Raw genomic sequence first — 21,399 nt, forward strand, 5'->3', positions numbered from 1 at the left:
ATCAGTCAATTCAAATGTTTTTTTGTTTGTTTGTTTTAAATCCAATGGCAGTCTCCTGTCTCAACAACACCAATAAATCCAGTGGCAGTCTCCTGTCTCAACAACACCAACCTACCACAAGAGGCAGCAACAGATAATTTGGTTTTCTGACACGATGACAGAAAACTCTTGATTTTCTCTATGGGCTTTGGTTTGGTAGAATAACAATTATACAGTAGTTTGGGGTTTTTTTGGATGAGGTGGAAATAATAAATACTTTTTTGCAGTAACGCAGAATCAAATACAGTCATTCATTCTAAAGGTGCTTTAAACATATTTGAATTGCTACTGGTCTTTTTACAGCAAGGATTTGTTTGTGTTTTTACATAAATATACAGTAAGTTATATGATGTTTATCACTTTTCTTTGTTACTCTTAACTGTTTGCAGAATCAAACTACAGTGTATCAACGATTATCTTACTGACCGACCAATTGATTACTACAAGATAATTATGCTGTAGACTACTTTAAATGTACATCTACAAGTGTTTAGCAAACCTTCAATAAAGTACAGTATATGGAGTCTATGTCTCCCAGTGTCAGGATAATCTAAACCAGCAGTGTTATAAAAACAATTGATACCAAATCACTTAAAAGTAACAGAAATTTGAGTTCACTCAAACAAGAACTTGCGTATATATGTCTCAAGAACATATGTTTGACCTTATATGGTATCTGTATGTTGATGGTATTTTACTTAAACGATTAATCAAATGGCAGCATTTGTACAACTGCTTGTAAGTGCAGTCAGACTTACATTTGCAGTACATTCCAAAGGAGTTCCTGAATGGCTGAATTTTACACAAGTGAACCTTATTTCACTATTTTTTGGGAGGTAAAAATATTTAAAGCAACCATCTTATTTACTTTATCCACCATCCTACACACACACAGACTACATTAATCACAAGTCCACACTACTAAATTATGGAAAGTTTCAAGCTTAGTCAGTTTTGTCACATTGAAAATCTACACACACAAAAATGTAACAATGTGTAAACAGTCCATAATCTAAGTGTTTACAGATGTGCAGAAAATACAACAAACAAGAAGAAGTAGTGCAGTAGCGTCTATCTGTACAGTCACACCAGAGCTGATGCATCTTCAGGTAGATGTCTTACAGACATTAAAGAGAGGAAGGGCTTGAGATGTTCAGAGTTCAACACTGGCTTAATACAAGTTGTGAAATCTACTTACGCATAAAAGTTCCATTTCAGACCATTGTAAGATTTAACAAAACCAAACTAAATGTTAAAAAATGCAAAAGCCACTTCATTAGAAACATCTGTTCTACTTGTTAATGCAAATGTCTAACCTGCAAATCACACGGCAGCATCCAGATGCATTAGGTTACATGCACATGGAATAGATCTAAAATGTCTTTTATTGACATTTTTTGTGTCAATAAAAGAAGTGATGTTCTTAAAACTACAAATGTGTCAGACTACTGAACCACATCAAACTGTTGTCCAAACATTTGGAATGTAGTAAAACAAGACATTGACAAATCAGCAGCAAATGTGCTATGCTATCATTTTACTTTGCTTTGAAAACTCTTATCCTACTGAATATCTGAATTCAGAAAGTTCTGATGGTCAGTTGGAGGTCGATTATTGCTTAACTACAGTATTAGAATCAGACAAATAGTCACTGTTGCCATCTTCACAGTCTTCTCTTCGTCTTCTGTGTGCCCCCATCTTTACCTGCAGGGAGTTGAGTCGCTAACAGAAGGAGAGTTGGGTTCTGACCATTCTACTTCTGTTTTGGAGCGTCTACTGGAGGCCAATCTCAATAGTCCAGCGAGGAGGAAGATTGAGGAAATAACCACAAAGTAGCCACCGTAGATGAGAAACTAAGGCAAATTTTAAAAAAAAAATAGTTCTAATGTCAAGAGAGGGACAAAGGCTATATTTCCTCTTACTGATGTGACAAATACAAAGATAATAAATTCTCTCTCTCCACCCATGAATTTATTAAGAAAGTCTTGTTCCATCATTCTGACATACAGTGTTAAAACATAATTTGCAGGGGAACTAGTTGGCAAGCTGTAGAATATGTCATGTGCGGTGCTGAATACAGAAGACGGCTTTGTTAACATTCAAAGGCTGTGCAATGTTGCATTGGCTTTTTTTTTTAGTTTGTGTGGGTTTATGAAACATAACGACTCTTCTGATGTTTCTATGTCCGACATTATGATGTTAACACTCTCTTGTTAGTGTAGGAGAGTGGCTTAGGTACTGATGAACAGTATGTGAGGTCCGACATACGGTGGACATCGAGATATATTGCAGTGTAGAACTATGACAAAAGTCAAGGAGCCCCTGTACCCTGTTTTGTTGAAATTTTTATTTGAGTGATAATCAGATAAGGACAGTGGTCATGGATGAGTGCACTCTGATAAGAGTACACAAAAAGAGTGTGGTGGTTCCATAGTGTAGCGGTTAACACGCCTGCCTGAGAGCAAAGTCCTGGGTTTGATTCCCAGAGGAACCACATGCTTGATAATGTTAACCCTAATGTTGATACTACTCTGTGAGTCGCTTTGGATAAAAGTGTCTGCTAAATGCATTAATGTAAATGTGGATAAACACCTAAAAAAAAACCTAACCCCTTCCAGTTGCCAACCTTTGGACAAAATAATACTCCAGTGTTTCTCACTAAAAAGAACATGTTAAAACAGTAGAGATCAACACACAGCCTCACCTGAGTGAAGACATCAAGTCCAAGGCCTGCTGAGTCCACTACCACCACTGTGAGAAGAGTCTGCAGTACTAGAGCCATGAAGGTGTTCACTCCAAACACCAGAGCATATCGCTGCATGTTGAGATTGGCTGCAATCTGGAACCTGAGAGGTCAGAGAACAATATTTGGTTTTTCCATAATTAGCTGTACTTTATACAATGACATTTAAGATCAGTCTGGACCAACTTCTCCTTCTTACGTGGCAACTGTGATAAGCAGCATGTAGATGGCTCTGAAGATGACGTACGAGCTGTAACACAGCCAGATGTTACTCAGTGTGTCCATGATAAACACACACGTAGCCATGAGCAAGGAGAGGACACACAGAGCCAGCTCTCCCCACACAGCCCAACATACAGGGAGGTAGCCCACCAGCAGAGCTGCCAGAGCCCCTGTTGGCAACAGTTGTGGTTAGAAATGCATTTTATACATTTGTATCTATGTGCTTCAAACTCAGCTTAAGTACAGTCGCTTCAGCTCTTGAAATCTGACTGATTTTTTCTTTTATTTCACCCCTCCAGCAGGCTCCCCTACCCAGCAGTGTGGACAGTGCCTCCACATAACCGTTAAAGATTTCGTGATCCTTGGATGGTCTGATGTTTTCCCACAGTGCTTGAGTATAATTGATGACTTGAAAGTATCCACATGTAGCCAGAGCCCACCACAGTGACCAGGCCAATAGCGGGCGGCACCTGTAGCACTGGACAAAGTCTTCAAACAGCATTTGCAATACCTTCACAAGGCCACTTGAGGTTTCTGCCTCTGAAGGTGTTGATACCTGCATGAAGAGCAGAGGTTGCAAACTCAATCATTTCCTTTTCTCTTATTTAAATATAATATGATCATAATCTTCATCTGGATTCAATATCAAAAGCTCAGCACTCACTGTTTTCACATTGTGAATTTTTAACGGCACTTTACTCTCTTCATCTCCCGTCTCCTCTTTGGCTGCTCCAGGGCTTTGGTGGAAGAACAAGCTTCTTTTAGGCATTGGCAGAAACCACGGAGCCACAAAGGCTGCAGCAGCTGACGTCAGAGTGACTATGACGAGATAAAGCAGTTCAGCTTTGGCCACAGAGAGAAGAAGCTGTCCCATCAAAGATCCAGCAGCAGATCCAAACAGAGCGATGCTGCGACAGTAGCTCGTCACTCTCTGGTAGTGCTCTGGCTCTACCACGCTGTAGATGTACGAGTAATACGCCACCTCTGAGGCTGTGGCCAGGCCGAAGAAAAACTCCAGAAACTGCATGGCCAACAGGCCTTGTGCCTTCAGCAGCATGATGTAGGTAACTACTAAACTGGTGGCCTGCACGACCAACACAGGCTTATAGCAGAGGTAGTCAGTGGCCAGGAAAACTGGAAAGAGCAGCATGAGGTAGGAGTATGTCCATATTGGGTAGATTTCACTCACCACCTGCAGCAATGTGTACAGAGACTGGATTTTAAACAATGGCCAGGATAAGTAGAAAATAATGAGGAAACAGAGAAAGTAATGTGTGTTAAACAGTGAACATCAGGGGCCCCTGTGATGATGCAACGAGGAACTAGAATTACCACCAAACACCTCTGTGCCAACAAGTCATGTGGCGTTATGGAGTCTAACACAAACAGCTGCTGAGAAATATGAGTTGGGAGAAAGGTTATTAAAATCTGACTTCAGTGAAAGTGGACCGGCAGGTTTTTTTTTTTTTTTTGTTAAGTTGGAGGAGAGGGCAAAGATATTTAATCACAGAAAGACTGAATTGTTCCCCTTCTTTTCTCTGTTTTGTGTGAACAAAAGTAAAACCATAGGTTAAGATTCTTAAAACTCTGATTTTGTCCCTAACATGCTCAAAACACATATACATACTTTTCAATGTAATTTAAGTATCTGCTATTCTTGTCAGATTTACCAGTCCTACAGTGCATAATATGATAATGCAAATAAAAATAGATGATAAATGGAAGGCTAGCATCTTTCCCATAAAAACAACAGTATATTAAGCTCTTGCAATTAGTGAATGTCCATTGAATATAACAAGTGCATTTGTTGCCTGGCCTGATTTTGTGGGTGTATGTTTGTAACGTGTGTCCTTTTAAACTGGACATATCGAGTAAACTTTGTTTTTAACAACTTAAGGGAACAACATTTATTTCGACTGTATGTACTGTGCTAACTTAGGAGAAGACAGTCCAACTGCAGTGCATGCAGTTGCATGCTTTAACTTTCGGACTGTGAAACTACATAAATAAAATTAAAATCCAACATTAAAATAACATTTTGTTGACATTTGAAAAAAATAAAAGTATTTGAGTAAATTAAAAGTAAATGTAAAACACGTGACAGCCTCAATGAGTCAAATGAGTAAAAGTTAACCTGGATTTCCGTCAAGTTTTTGTCGGGCCCCATCAAGAAGGCGGTCAGGAAAGGTTCCGCCGGTCGCATGTTGGAGAAAAAACCGTAGACACATAGCAGAAGAGTAGGATAAAGTACAGACATGTTGGGTTTGTAGTCTTTACAACAGAACCTACTCGACCTCCGCTAGTACTGAAGCTGTCACTATAATATCTGTTCTGCGCATGTGCCTAACAGTCCCACCTCCTTCCGTTTCCTGTACGGGAAAAGCCTGCGCTACCAATGATGCTCCGAGTTTAAACAACTAAATAAGGGTGCATTTAAAACCGTGAATACTTAATGCTCGTATGAATAAAACTACAGCAATGTTTGTGTATTTCTAAAATGTGCTTTTCATTGTAAATTAAAATCTTTTTAAAAACCTAATTTTTAATCTCGACACCTCCTAAAAACACCAATGCTGCTTTTTCTTAGTTCGTGTGATGAACTGCCGCCACTTACTGGTCTACATGTGCAGCAGCAGCAGTTGGACAAACGACCAAGTTAACCTAGGTTTGATAAAGCGCCTACCCCAATATATATTTTATATTTCAAACTGAATTATTTTATTTAGAATGCAAAAATTTAAAAAAAAAACGCTTGGCCAAAGTTTACTGAGACACAATCAATCTGAAAACCTTTTAAAATGATGACTGACACAGAAAAGCTTTGTTTATAATATTTGAGAAACTCTTTATTGATAAATGTGCATTAGTTCATAATGTTCCACTGAGATTGTTACATCAGGATACTGGAGCAGCAGCAGGCAGCACAGAGAAAACACTTCATCCAACCAACAGACAACAAGGAAACCAAAGCAGGAACAACAGAAGCTCAGAGTGTTTAGGTTGAGTTACATCACTGTCACGTAAGACAAAATCTGATTATTCTGTCGAAGTGCTGCACGTCTGAGGTCACACAAAACCATGAACATAATTCATCTGGAGAGTAAACATACGTAGTGATAACGTCACTCTTGTGCAGGTTGAAAAAGTCTCTGCCGCTCAGGGAGCAGAACACAGAGAGCTATGTGGACAAGCAGAACCAAGAGTGAATAAAAGAAGGGTGAAGACATTAAAAGAATGAATAACAATCCAGAAATTAAGAGATAATTTATTTATTATTATGGGGTTCAGCAAGAAAATGAACAATATTGTTTTAAAGGGATGGACTGTGACTCTGTCAACATAAAAACAAAAATGTTACGATTATCATGGTGAACTTTCATAGTTAGCATATACATGAACGAAAACCATTTCCTAATATTTTACCAGAATCAAATCTGTACAGGGCAGGGCAGATGAGGCCTGATTTTTTTCAGCCAATAAATGTCTATTCATGATTTATTTTCTTCTTTACGCAACTTAAAGGTAGACCTACAAGAATTTTCAGGAAAAGAAAGAAAACATTGAAACACAGAACCAACCCTGCTTGCTGTAATTTCTTCATTCTCCTTTAACGCATTACAATGTTAGTCGATTTAGTATTGTAGGTGGCATTAATACAACCTAAAGAATGCTGTTAAGCATTAGATGAATGATTGAATGATGACAATTTGCATGAATTGTAGGCCTAAGCCTTCATGTACTGATTCGTCTGCCTATGATCATCTAGCATCCCCTGCTAACAGTAAACAACAAAATGCCTTCTTTTGGGGGCTGCACTAGAGCGGGAGAGGGTTGCTGCATGTTTTTTATTGATAAACACTTACGTGACAGTAAATAGATCTGAACATTCCACCTTAAGGATATTTTTAAATCTCTGGATTCCTGGAAAGACCTGAAACAATTTATTTTACCTTTTGTGGCCCTTCAAAATAAAACACTGACTATATGTTGGGGGCTGCATGCTCTGGAGTCAATTCTACCATTAGTCATTCTCTAGACACTTACAGATCCATTTGCTGTTGAAACTTACAAGACAAGTTAAGACGTCATATAAATGGGATGCAGCCTTGTCTACATGAAAACATCGTTGTGTGTGAATATAAGGGGAAATATGTGAATTGCTATGTGAAATTAATTTTCATGAGAGCCAAATATGTGTCCTAAATGTTAAGTGTAAAGGGTCACATACCCTCTGACATTCCTCATGTCCTGCTCATGTCCTGCACAAAGAGTGAGTCTCAGGGAAACACAAACACTCCACACACACTGGCTGCAGTTTAAACAGATTGGATACAAACGTCCCTCGTCCAACCTCTTCCCCCAGATTTGTGCAGAATTTATACACAGACTGTTGAAGCTACATGGTAAAGTGTCGCGTGTAGTCATATTCTATTGTGGGAATGACCGCCTGAACAAACTTGAGGAAAATGAGGAGGTACCTGAACGTCACAGTTAAGGGTAAAATGGAAAAGCCAAAATTTATAAAAGCAATTGTTTTTGGAAATGGGGCTCAAACTTTTTTTTTTTTTAAGACAACTAATACAAATTCCATCAGAATCAAAAGAGACCGAACCTTCACCTTTCACCTAGGTCATAGGTTATTCCAATAAAAGGATACATATGGACACCCAGCTCTCCTCCACCTTCTGCCACAGTCTCTATGATCTTCTTCATCACTTCAGCATGTCTGAAATTGAAGGACAAAAACTAGGGCAGTCAATCAATTAAAATTCCTAATCTGGTTCATCCATGGGGGATTTGGATTAATGACGAACATTGATTGTGATTGTAATTGACCATGAGTAATCATGTTTAATCAAGATAATACAGATAATTAAATCTAGAAGGACAAATACCAGCGCATCTTTTACACCTGCTTTATTTGTGAATAATCAAAATGATGGAATTATTATCATGGCCAAAAATAATCTGTGATCATCTCTTAAGGCCTTTTGTGGATGGGAGGACATTTAACTTAAAAATGCAATATTAGAATTCAAGTGGAGAGAAAAATATCTGTGGAGGCATTAGAATTAGAGTTATTAGAATCAACAAAATCTACAACAACTATGGTGTAGTTAATATTACTGACCTGCAGGGGTGAACAGAGCACATGGCAGGTGGAGGAAGGTGAGGGTGGTTCTCTATGGTGACAGTTTTCTTCACATGGTCCTGGCTGATGTCTTCATACATCTGTTCTACTGTCAGTGGTTGTCGGTCCTGGGAAACACCGCAGCTATTTTAAAAAACTTCAATAAATAAATTACATATGTAAGCCTATTTAAAACTGTGATGAAAAAGGTCAAAGTTATTAAAAAAAAGTGGTTACAATTTCTGAACTAAGGTTCATTCAATCTTTTTTAGTTACAATTGGGGCTTTGAAGTTGAAGGAAAGACATACAAATACAAGATAACTTTCCTATTTCAACCTTCAGCTTAACGGTAGAAAGTTGAAGATGACAACGTATTTCGCTTTTATCAATCAGCAATAATGAGAATTTAGACGAATGTAGCCCCGGCCTGTTTCCAGTGGTAAAGAAATGAACATACTTCGTCGTATCCAAAAAGCCAGAGTCGGGGGGTCTGGTAGTATTTGTCGTATGTAATGTATAGGTCATATGTTCTGGTCTGAAGGATGAGGTCCTCACTGCCAGGCTCTGCTTTGGCTTTAGTTTCTACCATTTTACTGGTGTCCAGAGTGGCCTACAGACAGCAGAAAGTCATAGTCAACGTCATTATAACTATTATTGGAAATGACAAAACAAGTGATAAAACTGTGCTCCATTTACCTCGTCTGTTTCCAATAGGCCACTTTCCTCATATTCTAAAAGGAAAAGATGTTGAGGATGAAATAAGTCACCTTGTTGAAAATTTAATGTTTTATACAGTGGGGCCTCCAGATACGAGTTTCTCAAGTTACAGGTAATCAACAGTTGCGAGATGTTTCCTCTTGATACAAGGAAGCATCTGTCACGCTGTTGCGCTCACTATCCCTCGCTTGGTCATTTTACCCATCGCTTTTTCCCTCTCTCTCTCTTAATTATTATTATATATTATCAATATATTTGTTTATATCTATGTTTTTAATGTTTTAAAAGGTGGAGGAATTTTAATTAAATTAATTAATAGTATATTTCTGGGGGGCTGGAACAACTTAATTGGTTTTAAGTTTTTTTAAATGGGAAAAATGCAATCGAGATACGAGCGGATCGACATACAATTGCTATTGTGGAACGGATTAAACTCGTATCTCGAAGCCCCACTGTACGACCTTGGAGGGAAATACCTTCCATGTCTGCTGCTTCTCCATCTTCATCTTCATCACCATCATCATCATCGTCCGCATTGTGACATGCTGCAGACGTGGCGTTCATGTTCCTATCCTGAGGATGACATTTACAAACAGTCACAGTAGATGACTCAACACATCAATTGTAAATCCAAAGATCGAATTGACAACTACATGAATCATACCTTGCTATTATCGAGTGAAATTTCTCTGACAGTCTCTGTGACTCCTAACACACCTGGTGAAACACACGCAAACATGTTTGGGTGACTCAATACACTTCACAGATACAGCTTACAATTAATCTTAAACATAAACTATTATGTTTCAGGCTAAAGTTCAGAAAATAAAGCGATGAAGTCCTCCACCTTAAGGAACTGTGAGGTTTTAAACAAAAGAAACCTCCACTTCTGCAGGAGAGGTGGAGATTTAAAACGTTTTGACAACAAATACCACAAATAATCACATATTTGGAGAAAAAAGGAGCGGCACTTCTAATCCATCTGCTTTTCCTACATGCACAACAATGACTCAGAGCACATTTCCAAATCAGGAAAGAAATACAGCGTCCATAGAAATCCAAGATGAACGATGTTAACTGGCCTGCACAAAGCTGTTGCTGAAATTCTATTCAAATCTGTGCAGTGCACTGACGACAAGGGTTCATGGTGGAAGACAAACAAATCTTTTTCAGTAACTCTTTTCCCTTGATCTTCCCCCTTTTCTAAAAAGGGAAGATCAAGTGAACCAACATGATGAAAACTATTTCAAGTTACTGAAGTCTCCTCAACAAAAACAGGAAACAGTAAAAAGGATGAGGTAATACTTGAAAAGTAATGAACAACATTTTCCTTATCTGTGATGGATTAAGACTTGTGGTCGTACCTGCATTGTGGTACGTGTCGACCCATCCTCCATCCCCATCGTCCTCTTCAATTATGGCCTCCAGCTCGTCTGAATACTCCATTTGTTTACAGCGCTTGTAACACGGAACTGCAGCAGCACAACAACATCCACGCAGTTAGCAAACAGAATAAGAGACATTAAGCTCAAGACAAAGAAGCAAAATGTTGTTCTTTTATTTTGTAAGCAATGATCAAAATGTACAATCAATACTGACCATTGCGTGTCAGGAGAAATTGTTTGTCCTCAGGCAAATATGGCTTCACCTTGGCTTCTTCTCCAGGGGCCCTGGAATCAGAAACATTACAAGTTTACAACCAGGAGTTGATTTCCCTTCCAATGTTCTGTTAATATAGTAACTGCCTGACTCAACCACGAATTACAGTAGGATTAAGGAAGTCTATCAACTCTAGGATCCCAGAACCTTAATTATATTATTATTATTATTATACAAATCTGTGTGACCGACCACCCACCATTTCCACGTTGGGCAATGGTGGACCAAGTGATCTCCAGCTGCTACAAACTACAACACAGAAAAATGAACATTTAAAATGATACCAGCATTTAACAAAAAATAGCATTCAAGATTACAATCCAATTACTGCAACAAATAGTTTTAAAATGTAACAAGACAGCTAGCTATAATAATGGCTAAAAGAGCTTAAATATTACAAAGTAGATTTAAGTTTGAAAAAGAAAATATAAGGATAGCTGAACATTAGCAACAAGAAAGCAAAGCAGCTTGGTGTTCCACAACACGATAAAAATGTTGTGACAACTATTCAAAAAGTATGAAGAAACTACTGAAGTCAAATGTATGCCATAATAAAACTATAAAAGAAAAAAATATAAACAGAAAACCATCAGGTATTGTAAAAATGTCTTAAAGTTAGCAATGTATGCAACCGTTAACAAAGCAGCCCCTGATAAAAAATATAATATATTTGACTAACATGATGGGATACGAAAATCATTCGAAGAGTTTATAAGATAAAAAAAACAGTATTACAGACGCGGAGCTTGGGCAAATCATTGAACAAGTCTCCTCTACCTGTCAACAACTAACATAGTTCAAAAACCGAACGCTGAGGCGCAATCCATGGTTTAAGAAACACCCTCACCTCTTCTGGTGTAATGACTCCAGTCTCTTTAAATTTGGATTCCTGTGATTAAAACCAAAACGTGAGTAAGAGGGGAGTCGGGGGTGAAAGTGATAATGTGATATTATATATTAAAGTGCAGGAAAACACCACAGTGGTAGAAAATGTCAGTGGGCAACTACCACAGCGTTAGCCGCTGACACGTTAACTTTACCTTCAGCACAGGAGTAAGGAACTCCGCCACACCGAGCGCTGTGCCTTTCACTGTGTTTATGACGTTCTGCATCTTGTGTAGTCTCCGGTGGAATTGAAATAATAAAAAAAACAAGAGCTTCCACTTTCCTCTCAAAAAGAAACAGAAAACACGCCCAGTCAAAATAAACACCTAACCATATCTACTCGCAAGGAAGTGTACCAGGCTGCCAACGAGAGCGAATCATGTGACCTGCAAAAAACTTCCGGTACATAGACTCTCGCGAGAATGTGAATAGATGCGACCGTTAATTATATATACAATCGAGGACAAAACAATTATCTTATATAAAAAAGAATAGTCTTCATTCCCGTTGTGTTACAGTTAGAAAATACGACGGAATTTGCGTAGAATCTTCCATGTTGCACATTAAAAATGAAAAGCAGAATTGCACCAAATAGCATATCCTTTTTAGTTGTCCAAATTTCCAAATTTTATAAATTCTTAAACTATCAATCAACACCAAATTCAACTCTTTATGACCGCTGAAGCAAAAGTTGTGTTGTATGTTTATGTATATATATATATATATATATATATATATTTGTAACATTTGATTGGAAAGTATTTTACACAGGAAGTGGCCCAATGGTACACATGCGCAGACCAAAACGGGTTTCCGGGGTAGCGGTGCCTCTTGGTTGTGCTGTCAGGTGTCACAATGCTGGGCCATTCTGTGAGGTCGGTGTCCGGTAAAGTCCGGATTTTTCGGTCATTTAAAGTAAACGCTGGTAGTGTCAGACCTCATAGCACCGAATGTGGTGTTTCGGGAAAGAATTGGCTGAAACCAAGCGGCTTTGACACGGGTTTGACGACTTTTAACAGCCTGACTAAACAGAAGGAGCCGCTTATTCTTGCCAGGGATGGAGTAGCTACTTGGTAAATGACATTTATTGCATAGAAATTATGTGTATAAATTTACCTTAATAGCGACATAGCTAACGTTGCAGCGCATGCACATGCTTTTGTTGTTATTACACAGGTACAGTTGTGGACCCACTGTGTACGACCATGCCCACCTGGGCCATGCATGGTAAACACACACACGCACACCCACAAAGACCGTTCCGTGCAAAAATTACGAGATTATTGATCCCAGTCTTTTGTCGAATGTGTGTGCTGACTGACCTTACATTGCTACATCTTTAAAGTCATATAAATTTGTGAACCGATTACATTCAAATTGGTCACAACTGTATTGTTGAAATGTGTAATCACAAATAAGTGTGTGTGCGCGCGCGTGTGTGCGCGTGTCTTGTCGCAGTTCTTATGTCAGGTTTGACATCCTGCAGAGGATTCTGTCCCGGCTGTTTGGGATCACTGTCATCCACGCAATGGTGATCACTGACATTGATGACAAAATTATCAAAAGAAGCTGGGAGGTGAGAAAACCACAATGTCAAATGGATAGATTAGTTGAAATTAGATTAGACTAGATTAGATGAGATACTTCTCAACACCTGACTTGTAATTAAAGTCATTGATAAGTGCTTATTCAAAGGTTGTTTTTTCTTCATAGGAGAATGTATCTCCATCCATAATAGCCAGAATGTATGAGGAGGATTTCAAGCAGGACATGTTGTCCCTCAAGGTTAGTCTGTGTGATAAAAACATTTGTGAAAGTCCCTTTTTTATAGATTGAGGTTTATAATCATCTATATAAATGTGTCTTTGTGTCCTTTTCATGTCAGGTGCTCCCTCCTGTGATTTATTTAAGAGTCACTGAGAACATAAAACGTATAATTACATTTATTGAAGGGATTATCAAAAATGGACATGCATATGCTACAAAAGAAGGTAAATTAACCATATGCCCTTTTAGAAATAAACCAATGGCTGTTGCCGAACGTTGCCACTGGTTCACAGTTGTTGATTGACTCTGGTTATAGGTGATGTTTTTTTCGACATTCAGTCCATTGGGAATCGTTACGGCAAATTTGTTGGAGCTGTGGAGATGCAGGGAGAAGTTGGTAAGTGAGTCAAATTAGCACAGAAAGTACAGTATTACTATTGACAAATAAATGGAAGCAAAGTTGGGGAAATGGAAGAGGATCAACCTTGGGGTATCCAACGCAGAGTTGTGATATACCGTGGCAGAGTTTAACAGAAATACAACTTCAGCTCATAGACAGCTTTGGTTTTTCTTTAGATATCATTTATTTTTTTCTGAAGCAAAAAGAGTGAAATTACTTCTGAGACTGTACCTCAGTACTGAATTTTAGATGCTCTGTAAGTTTTGGTCTCTGACCTTCACCGAGAGATAGAGTGATATAAAAGATATAGGTACAATTTGGGTGAGTGTTTTTATGATCAGGCTGTATTATGGACTGTATATATTATATAATATATATTCAACACCAAACTCTTTGAAGAAAAGGCAGGTTGGTTTTTCTCTAGATATCATTTATTTTTTTCTGAAGCATATTTTTGATTTCTGGCACTGCTTGTTCTGAACCTTTTCCACAGGAGTCTCGAACAAACGTGATCCAAGGGATTTTGCTCTGTGGAAACCTTCCAAACCTCAAGAACCATACTGGGACTCTCCATGGGGCAGAGGAAGACCAGGCTGGCATATCGAATGCTCTACCATTGCCAGGTTTGTACTCACAACACTTTGTGCTTCCATTAGCTTTATGTTAACTGCACTTGAAGATCAATGTTAAAAGGTCTTATAGAGTGACTTGTTTAAATTTGAAAGTTTATTACCTTGAGTGTGTAAACCAAGAGAGGAGAGGAAAAAAAACTCTGACTATATGAAACCTCTGCAATGGTTGATGTAGGGGAACTGACTAAACTAGTGTTTTACAAATTAGTGAATTTAGTGCCACAAAATACCATAAACTTTACAGTATTGTACATAATTGGCATTTCAGAGTGTTATTTTTGTTTGATAAAATGCTTACAATAAACTGTGCTGTTGTTAGCTGTGTATTTGGTGATCAGCTGGACATCCACTCAGGAGGCATTGACCTAGCCTTTCCTCACCACGAGAACGAGGTGGCTCAGAGTGAAGCCTTTCACCAGTGTGACCAGTGGGGTCACTATTTCCTCCACTCAGGTGAATTCACCAGCACATGTTGGACCTTGTTTTGAAACTTTGCACACACACACACATATACATACATATGTATATATATTTATTAGCTGAACCTTTTTGCCTTTTTTCACAGGACACCTGCACCTCAAAGGCAGCACTGAGAAAATGTCCAAGTCTTTAAAGAACTACATCACAATTAAAGTATATAATAAATCTCTGCATCTTTCACATTAGATGTGCAACTTCAGTAGAAGTTTCATCAAAGTGTCCATTTTTGTCTTTGTATCAGGATTTCTTGCAGTCATATTCTGCAAATGAATTCCGCATGTTCTGTCTTTTGACCAAGTACAGGTCAGGTAAAAATAATTTTATAATTCTTGAACATGTGATGATAATTAATGTGTTTCATCAGGTACTGAGAGGTGTTGAGAGGTACTGACTTTTTGTGCGGCCTTCACAGCTATAGACTACAGTGACAGCAGCATGATGGAGGCTCGGACCTCACTGGGAACCATCACCACCTTTATCCATGACGCTCAGGCCTACATAAAAGGGCAGCTGCAGTGTTCCCCTGTGAAGGAAACTCTTCTCTGGGAAAGGTAGGAGCTTCCTGTGCTGTTTCCACATCATAAATCAACAATGCAGAGGCTTTTTCTTTTTATCTTCCACAATGTTTTATATTAATAGTCATGTTGGCGGTAGGTGCAAATCCCAGCACACTCCCAGTGGACAGATGGATTTGTTTTAGTTGATACAGAGAACTTGTGTTTCTTCAGTTTGGCTGAGACTAAGTCCAAAGTCCTGAAAGCTCTGGCAGATGACTTTGACACCCCCAGAGCCATGGGTGCTGTGATGAATCTAGTTTATCAGGGAAACTGCCAGCTGCAGCCAGTTTCTACTGTAAGTTCATGTTTTGCTGTGCAAAAAAAGAATTACACTAAGGATACCTTGATAGTAACGCTGACATGTCATTGTGTGTGTGTGGTCAGTGTGACAGCACAGCTCGCAGCCCTGCAGTTTTCGGGGCCATGGTCAGTTACATAAGAGAGGTCTTAGATGTGTTTGGAGTCGATCTGCTACGTGGCAAGGTCAGTAACAGGTAATGAAGTAGAAGTTTTGTTTTTGTCTCAATTACCAGTTAACACAATCTTTGGTTTTTATTTTTCTACATGTGAACTCGTACAGCAGACTGAGGTACAGGGCACCAGTGCCAATCTGCAGGGCATCGTGGAGCAGCTTGCTCATTTCCGAAGTGAAGTTCGATCACTAGCACTCTCACATCGCAAGGACACAGCAACAGCATCTCTCAGGAATCCTCTCCTCAAAGCCTGTGACACTCTCAGAAACGACCTGGCACCATTAGGCATTTTGATAAAGGTATCTTCTTTTTTAAATTACTACACCAAACAGAAATCAAAGGTGACCTTATCAGTTTAATTATTTCAGGACAGAGGAGCCATCTCAACGTGGGAGATAACTGAGGGAAAACCAAGTCAGAGATCACAGAGCGATCATGACAGTCTGAAGTTGAAGTCAAGCTGAAGTCTGAATTGGATACAAACTGTTGTGAATGTGGTTTTTAATGAATCCAGTGAACAGTGTTGATTCCATCACTTGATTTCTGTGGAGGAAGCCTTTTTTTTTGGACAATGACTAAGTACCTAACACCCAACCATCCACAGCAGTGAACCATCTACAAATGAGGTAAAGGAGAAAGTGCAGGTAGAGTGAAGATGTGTTGGATGATGTGTGTCAAGACCAGATGCTGACCAGATACTGAGCTGTTTTTCAAACATAAAATATCCCTTTAAACTACCTTCCTTGTGATATTTGTTAATAAAATTGTAAATAAATGTTTTATTTTGTGGCTGTATTTTAGAGAAAAAAATACCACCGTATATAAAATGCAAGATAGCATTATATTATGTGATAATTATTATGGGTATCCTGTGATGTGAAATCCTCTTGGGGAATGACTCCTAAAAATCACATAATAAAGACAATATGATTAATAATATTCTCTTATAGTTCACAAGCTGTCAATATTGAATTGACATTTTCTTTTTATTCATTAGATTAAAGTTTTTACACAGGGGTGTCATACACTGTATAACTAATAATACCAACATCTGCCCACTTGTTGTTGCTCCAATAAACAGTTGATACACATCAACTCACAATGAGACAGAGTTCAGACCATGGCTGCAGCTCAACGGATAGAAATTAAATCCCCATGAGACGGTGCTGCTGTATGGAGGCGACTGTCATGGAAGAAGGGAAAGACTAGACTTTTCTGGAAACATTTAATAAAAGGACATCATGCAGTGAACAATGCATACAACTATATAAACCTGAAGAAGATGAAACAAAACCATGAATGACAAACAGGAGTTTATGCTTTGTTAAATAATTTATATCAATTATAAATTGATTAATTCATTATAATTTATATTTAGACATGAGCTGTGTAAAATCTGATTTACATGAAAACATCACCACTGATTTAAGTTGCCATGTGTCAACTATTAGCTGACAGTATGGTTCATGAAGCATTTAGCGAAGCTTGATCTCTCACATCATTCTGTTGAAGCTGTAGTACGCTGTCTGTCCATTAGGCGGCGCTGCGGTTCTCAGGTACCAGGTTGATGAGAGTATTGCTGGCCTGAGCCAGCTCTGTGATGGACACTCTGCCTCTTCTTCTAATGAACTGAGCCACTGAGTCCAGCTCCTCTGGAGTGATGGAGATAAACTTGCCTCTGTCATCGATCACTCCTGCACAAAATAAACCCACAAAAAAATACAGTCACACAGTGAAAAGATACACAGCTATCCACTTGATTATTCACAAGTCTGACTTTAACAACATCTGGTTTGCTCATACCTACCTGTAAGGGAACCTTCAGCCAACAGGTCCTGAAGTCTGGTGATTGCGTCCTGGGTCCTCATCCCAAACTGAGATGCCAGGTCTTCAAGGAGAACTACCTTAGAGCTCTGTAGGACATGACAGTGGTTGTTCATATTCTTGTCTTTGTCTGTGATAGCAGCATTTACAACAATCCATCAGCATCAGTGTCTCATAAAATCCCACATCCAGAAATCTGAACTGTAGCTAGTCTTACCTCAATGTACTGGATGAATTCCTGAAGGAGGTTGCGTGACTGCAAGTATAAAAAAAAAAGACAAAATGATACATGACATTCATGATTAGAACTAGGTCTAAAATTCACAAGAATTAGGTCTGACCTGGTCCTCAGAGAGTTGCTCCTCCTCTCCCTGGTCCTCCACAACAAAAGATGCTTTAAGTTTTAAGTACTCCTCCTCCTCCCTCCGCTCCTGCTCCTCCTTGGCTCGGCGTTCCTCCTCCTCCTGTGACAAACAGCAGCAGCAAAACATTTAACCTCTTGAATATGCATTGGGCTAGATGTGGATTTCATCTGGATCTAATGTAGGAAATGATAGTCTCTATATGTTAGACCATACTGGAACTAAGTGGACTCAGAATAGACCTTAAAACCAACCATCTGATTTAACTTTAGAAATTAGACTAAGCTTTAAAGTCGGACCAGAGTGGGCTACAGTTGGACCAAAGTGGGTTTACAGCGGGATGTCTACAGTTTTAATGAACAAACCCCTGGCTCTTAACTGTGTTGGTCTTAAGAGGTCATTCAGCCAGAACATATTCCCTAATAGAATGTGTTCTGAGAGCTTATGCAGCCTATATCATTTGTCTTGTTTTTGTTAACGCTCCTCAACATTCACAGATGGCCAATCCAATCAGTGCTTCGGGATTTTACACGTGGGGCTCATGTTGCTGATTTGAAATGGTACTAGAATATTGGACCTTTTAAGCCCTTGTCCTTTTTGTAGCACAATAAAACCACGTGAGGCACATACAGTGCCTGCTGAAATCAGTCAGTAGTCATCACTCACCTGTTTCTGTTCCATCAGCCGCTCCTTCTCTTCTTCCTGTCGTCTTTCCTGCTCCCTGAGCTCCTGCATCCTTTTCCTCTCCTCCCGCTCCTCCATTTCTGCCTGGAAATGATTATATACATATATAATAATAACATTTATGCCCACATTACAAACAACAATTCCTATTTATTCTTATCATGATTGCTCAGAAATGGAGCTCACCTCTCTCTGAGCTTTTTTGGCCTGTTTCTCCTCCAGCTTCCTTTGCTTTTTTACTCCAATCTTCACTGGCATCTGCAGCTGCAGCTCATCTTCCTCAACAACATCCTCTTCTTCTTCTTCTTCTTCTTCTGAAAAGAAAACCCACATTTCCTTGGTGATATTTTAATGGACTGACAAACTGAAAGAGCAAAAAAAATAAAAATCATACTACCACAATAAGAAAATTGGGGATGTCCAATATTAACTTTTTGCCCATATCCGATATGCTGATATTTTCCAAACACTTATTTTCCGATTTCGATATCAACTGATAACGATATAGGTCTGGTAATATTTGTTTATCTGTAGAAACCGCTGTATGGTGTTGCTGGCAGCAGCATTCTGCATACAATACCATGATTATTAAAAAAAGATTAATAAAATGAGCTGCAATGCTGCCATTTATCCAAAAACCTATTTTTACGTCATTTGCCAAATCCTATTGCGTTATGGGTTTTCATTATCAGAGGAAAAAACAATAGAGATCCTTACAAATATTACACAATTATCCTAACATAGGCTGATATATCGGTAGGCCGATATTATCGGCCATCCCTAAAAAATGCTTAAATCTCTCACAGTGTCATGTTGAAATAAAAACATCTGACAGCATTTACCCTGCTCCACGACTTCTCTCTGCTGTCGTCTGTTGGCCATCACTGCAGCGAGGTTCCTCCGCCGGCGAGGCATACCTGCTCCTCGCTCCTCAGCCACCGACTGTGGAGGTCCAGCTGCCCGTACAACATCACGCTGCTGCTCTTCGTCAGCTGAGCAAACAACAGGTATACATATCATAAATTTACAAATCCAGTATATAAACTTGAAAAGCAACATTTCTTTTGAATAATTTAATGTAGCGAGTATTGTATGCAAAATTTCCTGTATTTGCTTTTTTATATATCCAATAGGTAATTTACAAAAGTTTTAAATTATGAAACCAAACCAACCAAAATGTTCACATAATTATGTACCAGCTAATTTTATATTAGCGGGTATTATTATTAAAATATTTGAGTTTAAAATTTAGATGAGTTTAGTTTGATATTTTTTACACTTCCATTCATTATCTACAGCTCCTTAATCATATGCAGAGTAAATGAGAGCTAAAGCTAGACCCAGCGAGGTAAAATAGTAATTGACATTTTATAAACGGATTTTTTGATTTTCTGAAGATAATGTTTTTGAGAGTTTTGGTCGTTATTGTAAAAATGTTTCTATTTTCAACTCCGGCAATAAAAATACATCAATTACTCGCGGTTCCTCAAGTTGTCCTATCGCAGTTTCCGTATGTGTTTGACAGCCCGTAAGCTGACGTAGTCTGAAGTCGCAACATTAAAATTACACAACTTTTTAAACACTATGCTGTTTGCAGTTGACATGTGTATGTCCCAATGTCCTGAATTAAAACCAAACCGCACGTTGATGTTTTTCTAGTCTTGTGTATCGATGCTACGTTAAAGCCATGCTACGTTAAAGCCAGCGCTTGCTATAAACTATTGCTAACAGTTAGCATAGTTTACTAGCAGTGTGGTCTTACCCTCTTGTGTTTTTCTCCGCACCCTGAGGACAAATACAATGAGCACAGAGAGCAGAGCAGCAGCGGTCACGTATAGAACTACGTCCATGTCTGCACCCCTAACACCGTTGATTCTAGTGAAATTCTTGTCAAATCTACATTTAATTCCCCTCCAGCCTTCACAGATGCTACTACTCCTTCTGTCGTATTGTAGCTTTGCTGGCTGTAACAGTTGAACTGCGCATTACCGCCACCTATAGGTGTAAACGTCGAGAGACTAAACTGCGTTCGAACGACTCTTTTTTACGTGGAATTTTCCATGAACGTGTCGTTTTGCGTGGATTTGATAAAGGCAAATCATGCACTTACATTTTCACCTTCACGATATTGAAAATATGTATTCCTTGCTTATAAATTAATATATATCAACGTTAATATATTAACATTTGAATATAAATATACATTTTTTAAATCGAGATTAAACATTTGTTAAATTAATAAAATGTATTTAATTGATGATACAGCTGTGGACCGAGGTGGTGCGTTGTTTCAATGCTTCGTTTCTTGTCCGCCTGTGAATTTATTTATAGATGTTAAAAACCGGTACAGGTAACCATAGAAATGCATCCTCTGCAGATTTCAGATCTAATTTATCATGCGGTGCCGTTCTGTCCTACCTCCAAGATACGTGCATTGTGGTTTGGCGGTCTCTGGTGGCAGATGTGCTGTCTTTGCTGGTGCACACCTACTGTACATGTTGTTCGTCAGTGGATGACTTTGTGCTGCAAATGTATGAACCTCATCCATCACGACTTGAAGAAGGTCGCGGTCCCGTGTTCTTCATGAATGATCACAACCGAACACAACATCTAATTATTTACCCAACGAGTAAACAACTTTTCACGTTATTGTTCTAAATAAAACAATTAATCTCCCTCAGAGATGAGGAGGGGCAGTGGAAAATTAATTAAGGATTTTTTGTGTGCAGCACTTTCAAACAACGTGTTTAAAAACATTGATACGTATGATTTTAAATGTATTTATGAATTAGTCACAAGTTTTCTTGCTTTTCCTTTATTTGC

At 38.7% G+C, this 21,399-nt stretch overlaps 4 protein-coding genes across 13 annotated transcripts; 1 reads left to right on the forward strand and 3 right to left on the reverse strand.

Annotated features, from left to right (window-relative positions):
• Positions 1-73: 73 nt before the first annotated feature.
• On the reverse strand, positions 74-5,394 carry slc19a2 (solute carrier family 19 member 2). Its single transcript, XM_008325039.3, has 6 exons — positions 5,139-5,394; positions 3,669-4,196; positions 3,317-3,560; positions 2,982-3,174; positions 2,744-2,885; positions 74-1,892 (listed from the first exon to the last, which is right to left on the reverse strand). The coding sequence occupies exons 1-6, from the start codon at positions 5,259-5,261 to the stop codon at positions 1,740-1,742; spliced, it is 1,383 nt and encodes a 460-aa protein (XP_008323261.1). The 5' UTR covers positions 5,262-5,394; the 3' UTR covers positions 74-1,739.
• Positions 5,395-5,824: 430 nt separating this feature from the next.
• On the reverse strand, positions 5,825-11,781 carry atg3 (autophagy related 3). 2 transcript variants are annotated; one of them, XM_008325040.3, is made up of 12 exons: positions 11,553-11,780; positions 11,360-11,401; positions 10,712-10,761; positions 10,453-10,523; positions 10,218-10,325; positions 9,518-9,570; positions 9,330-9,426; positions 8,833-8,867; positions 8,594-8,746; positions 8,136-8,263; positions 7,662-7,730; positions 5,825-7,482 (listed from the first exon to the last, which is right to left on the reverse strand). In XM_008325040.3, exons 1-12 carry the CDS (start codon positions 11,622-11,624, stop codon positions 7,401-7,403), a joined length of 960 nt encoding a protein of 319 aa, XP_008323262.1. In that variant the 5' UTR covers positions 11,625-11,780; the 3' UTR covers positions 5,825-7,400. The 2 variants fall into 2 exon arrangements, with proteins under 2 accessions (XP_008323262.1, XP_008323264.1); XM_008325042.3 differs by lacking the exon at positions 11,360-11,401 and having other exon boundaries at positions 11,553-11,781.
• Positions 11,782-12,188: 407 nt separating this feature from the next.
• On the forward strand, positions 12,189-17,007 carry cars2 (cysteinyl-tRNA synthetase 2, mitochondrial). Of its 7 annotated transcripts, none has more exons than XR_003051730.1 (15): positions 12,189-12,470; positions 12,574-12,624; positions 12,817-12,973; positions 13,111-13,182; positions 13,283-13,388; positions 13,481-13,561; positions 14,058-14,187; positions 14,516-14,649; positions 14,762-14,829; positions 14,918-14,984; positions 15,089-15,227; positions 15,405-15,528; positions 15,618-15,727; positions 15,814-16,005; positions 16,075-17,007. XR_003051730.1 is itself a non-coding variant. In XM_025062354.1 (15 exons), the coding sequence occupies exons 1-15, from the start codon at positions 12,253-12,255 to the stop codon at positions 16,168-16,170; spliced, it is 1,731 nt and encodes a 576-aa protein (XP_024918122.1). In that variant the 5' UTR covers positions 12,190-12,252; the 3' UTR covers positions 16,171-17,007. The 7 variants fall into 7 exon arrangements, 5 of the variants coding, with proteins under 5 accessions (XP_024918122.1, XP_024918121.1, XP_008323266.1 ...); XR_003051731.1 differs by having other exon boundaries at positions 15,817-16,005; XM_025062354.1 differs by having other exon boundaries at positions 12,190-12,470; positions 15,618-15,716; positions 15,817-16,005.
• Positions 16,918-20,552, reverse strand: ddrgk1 (DDRGK domain containing 1). Of its 3 annotated transcripts, none has more exons than XM_017039044.2 (8): positions 20,339-20,552; positions 19,419-19,568; positions 18,763-18,887; positions 18,559-18,660; positions 17,872-17,994; positions 17,748-17,786; positions 17,514-17,619; positions 16,918-17,400 (listed from the first exon to the last, which is right to left on the reverse strand). In XM_017039044.2, exons 1-8 carry the CDS (start codon positions 20,424-20,426, stop codon positions 17,240-17,242), a joined length of 894 nt encoding a protein of 297 aa, XP_016894533.1. In that variant the 5' UTR covers positions 20,427-20,552; the 3' UTR covers positions 16,918-17,239. The 3 variants fall into 3 exon arrangements, with proteins under 3 accessions (XP_016894533.1, XP_008323267.1, XP_024918125.1); XM_008325045.3 differs by having other exon boundaries at positions 18,763-18,890; XM_025062357.1 differs by having other exon boundaries at positions 18,763-18,893.
• Positions 20,553-21,399: the final 847 nt, after the last annotated feature.

Source organism: Cynoglossus semilaevis, chromosome 14, assembly GCF_000523025.1.
Source record: "Cynoglossus semilaevis isolate Cse_v1.0 chromosome 14, Cse_v1.0, whole genome shotgun sequence".
NCBI lineage: Eukaryota > Metazoa > Chordata > Actinopteri > Pleuronectiformes > Cynoglossidae > Cynoglossus > Cynoglossus semilaevis.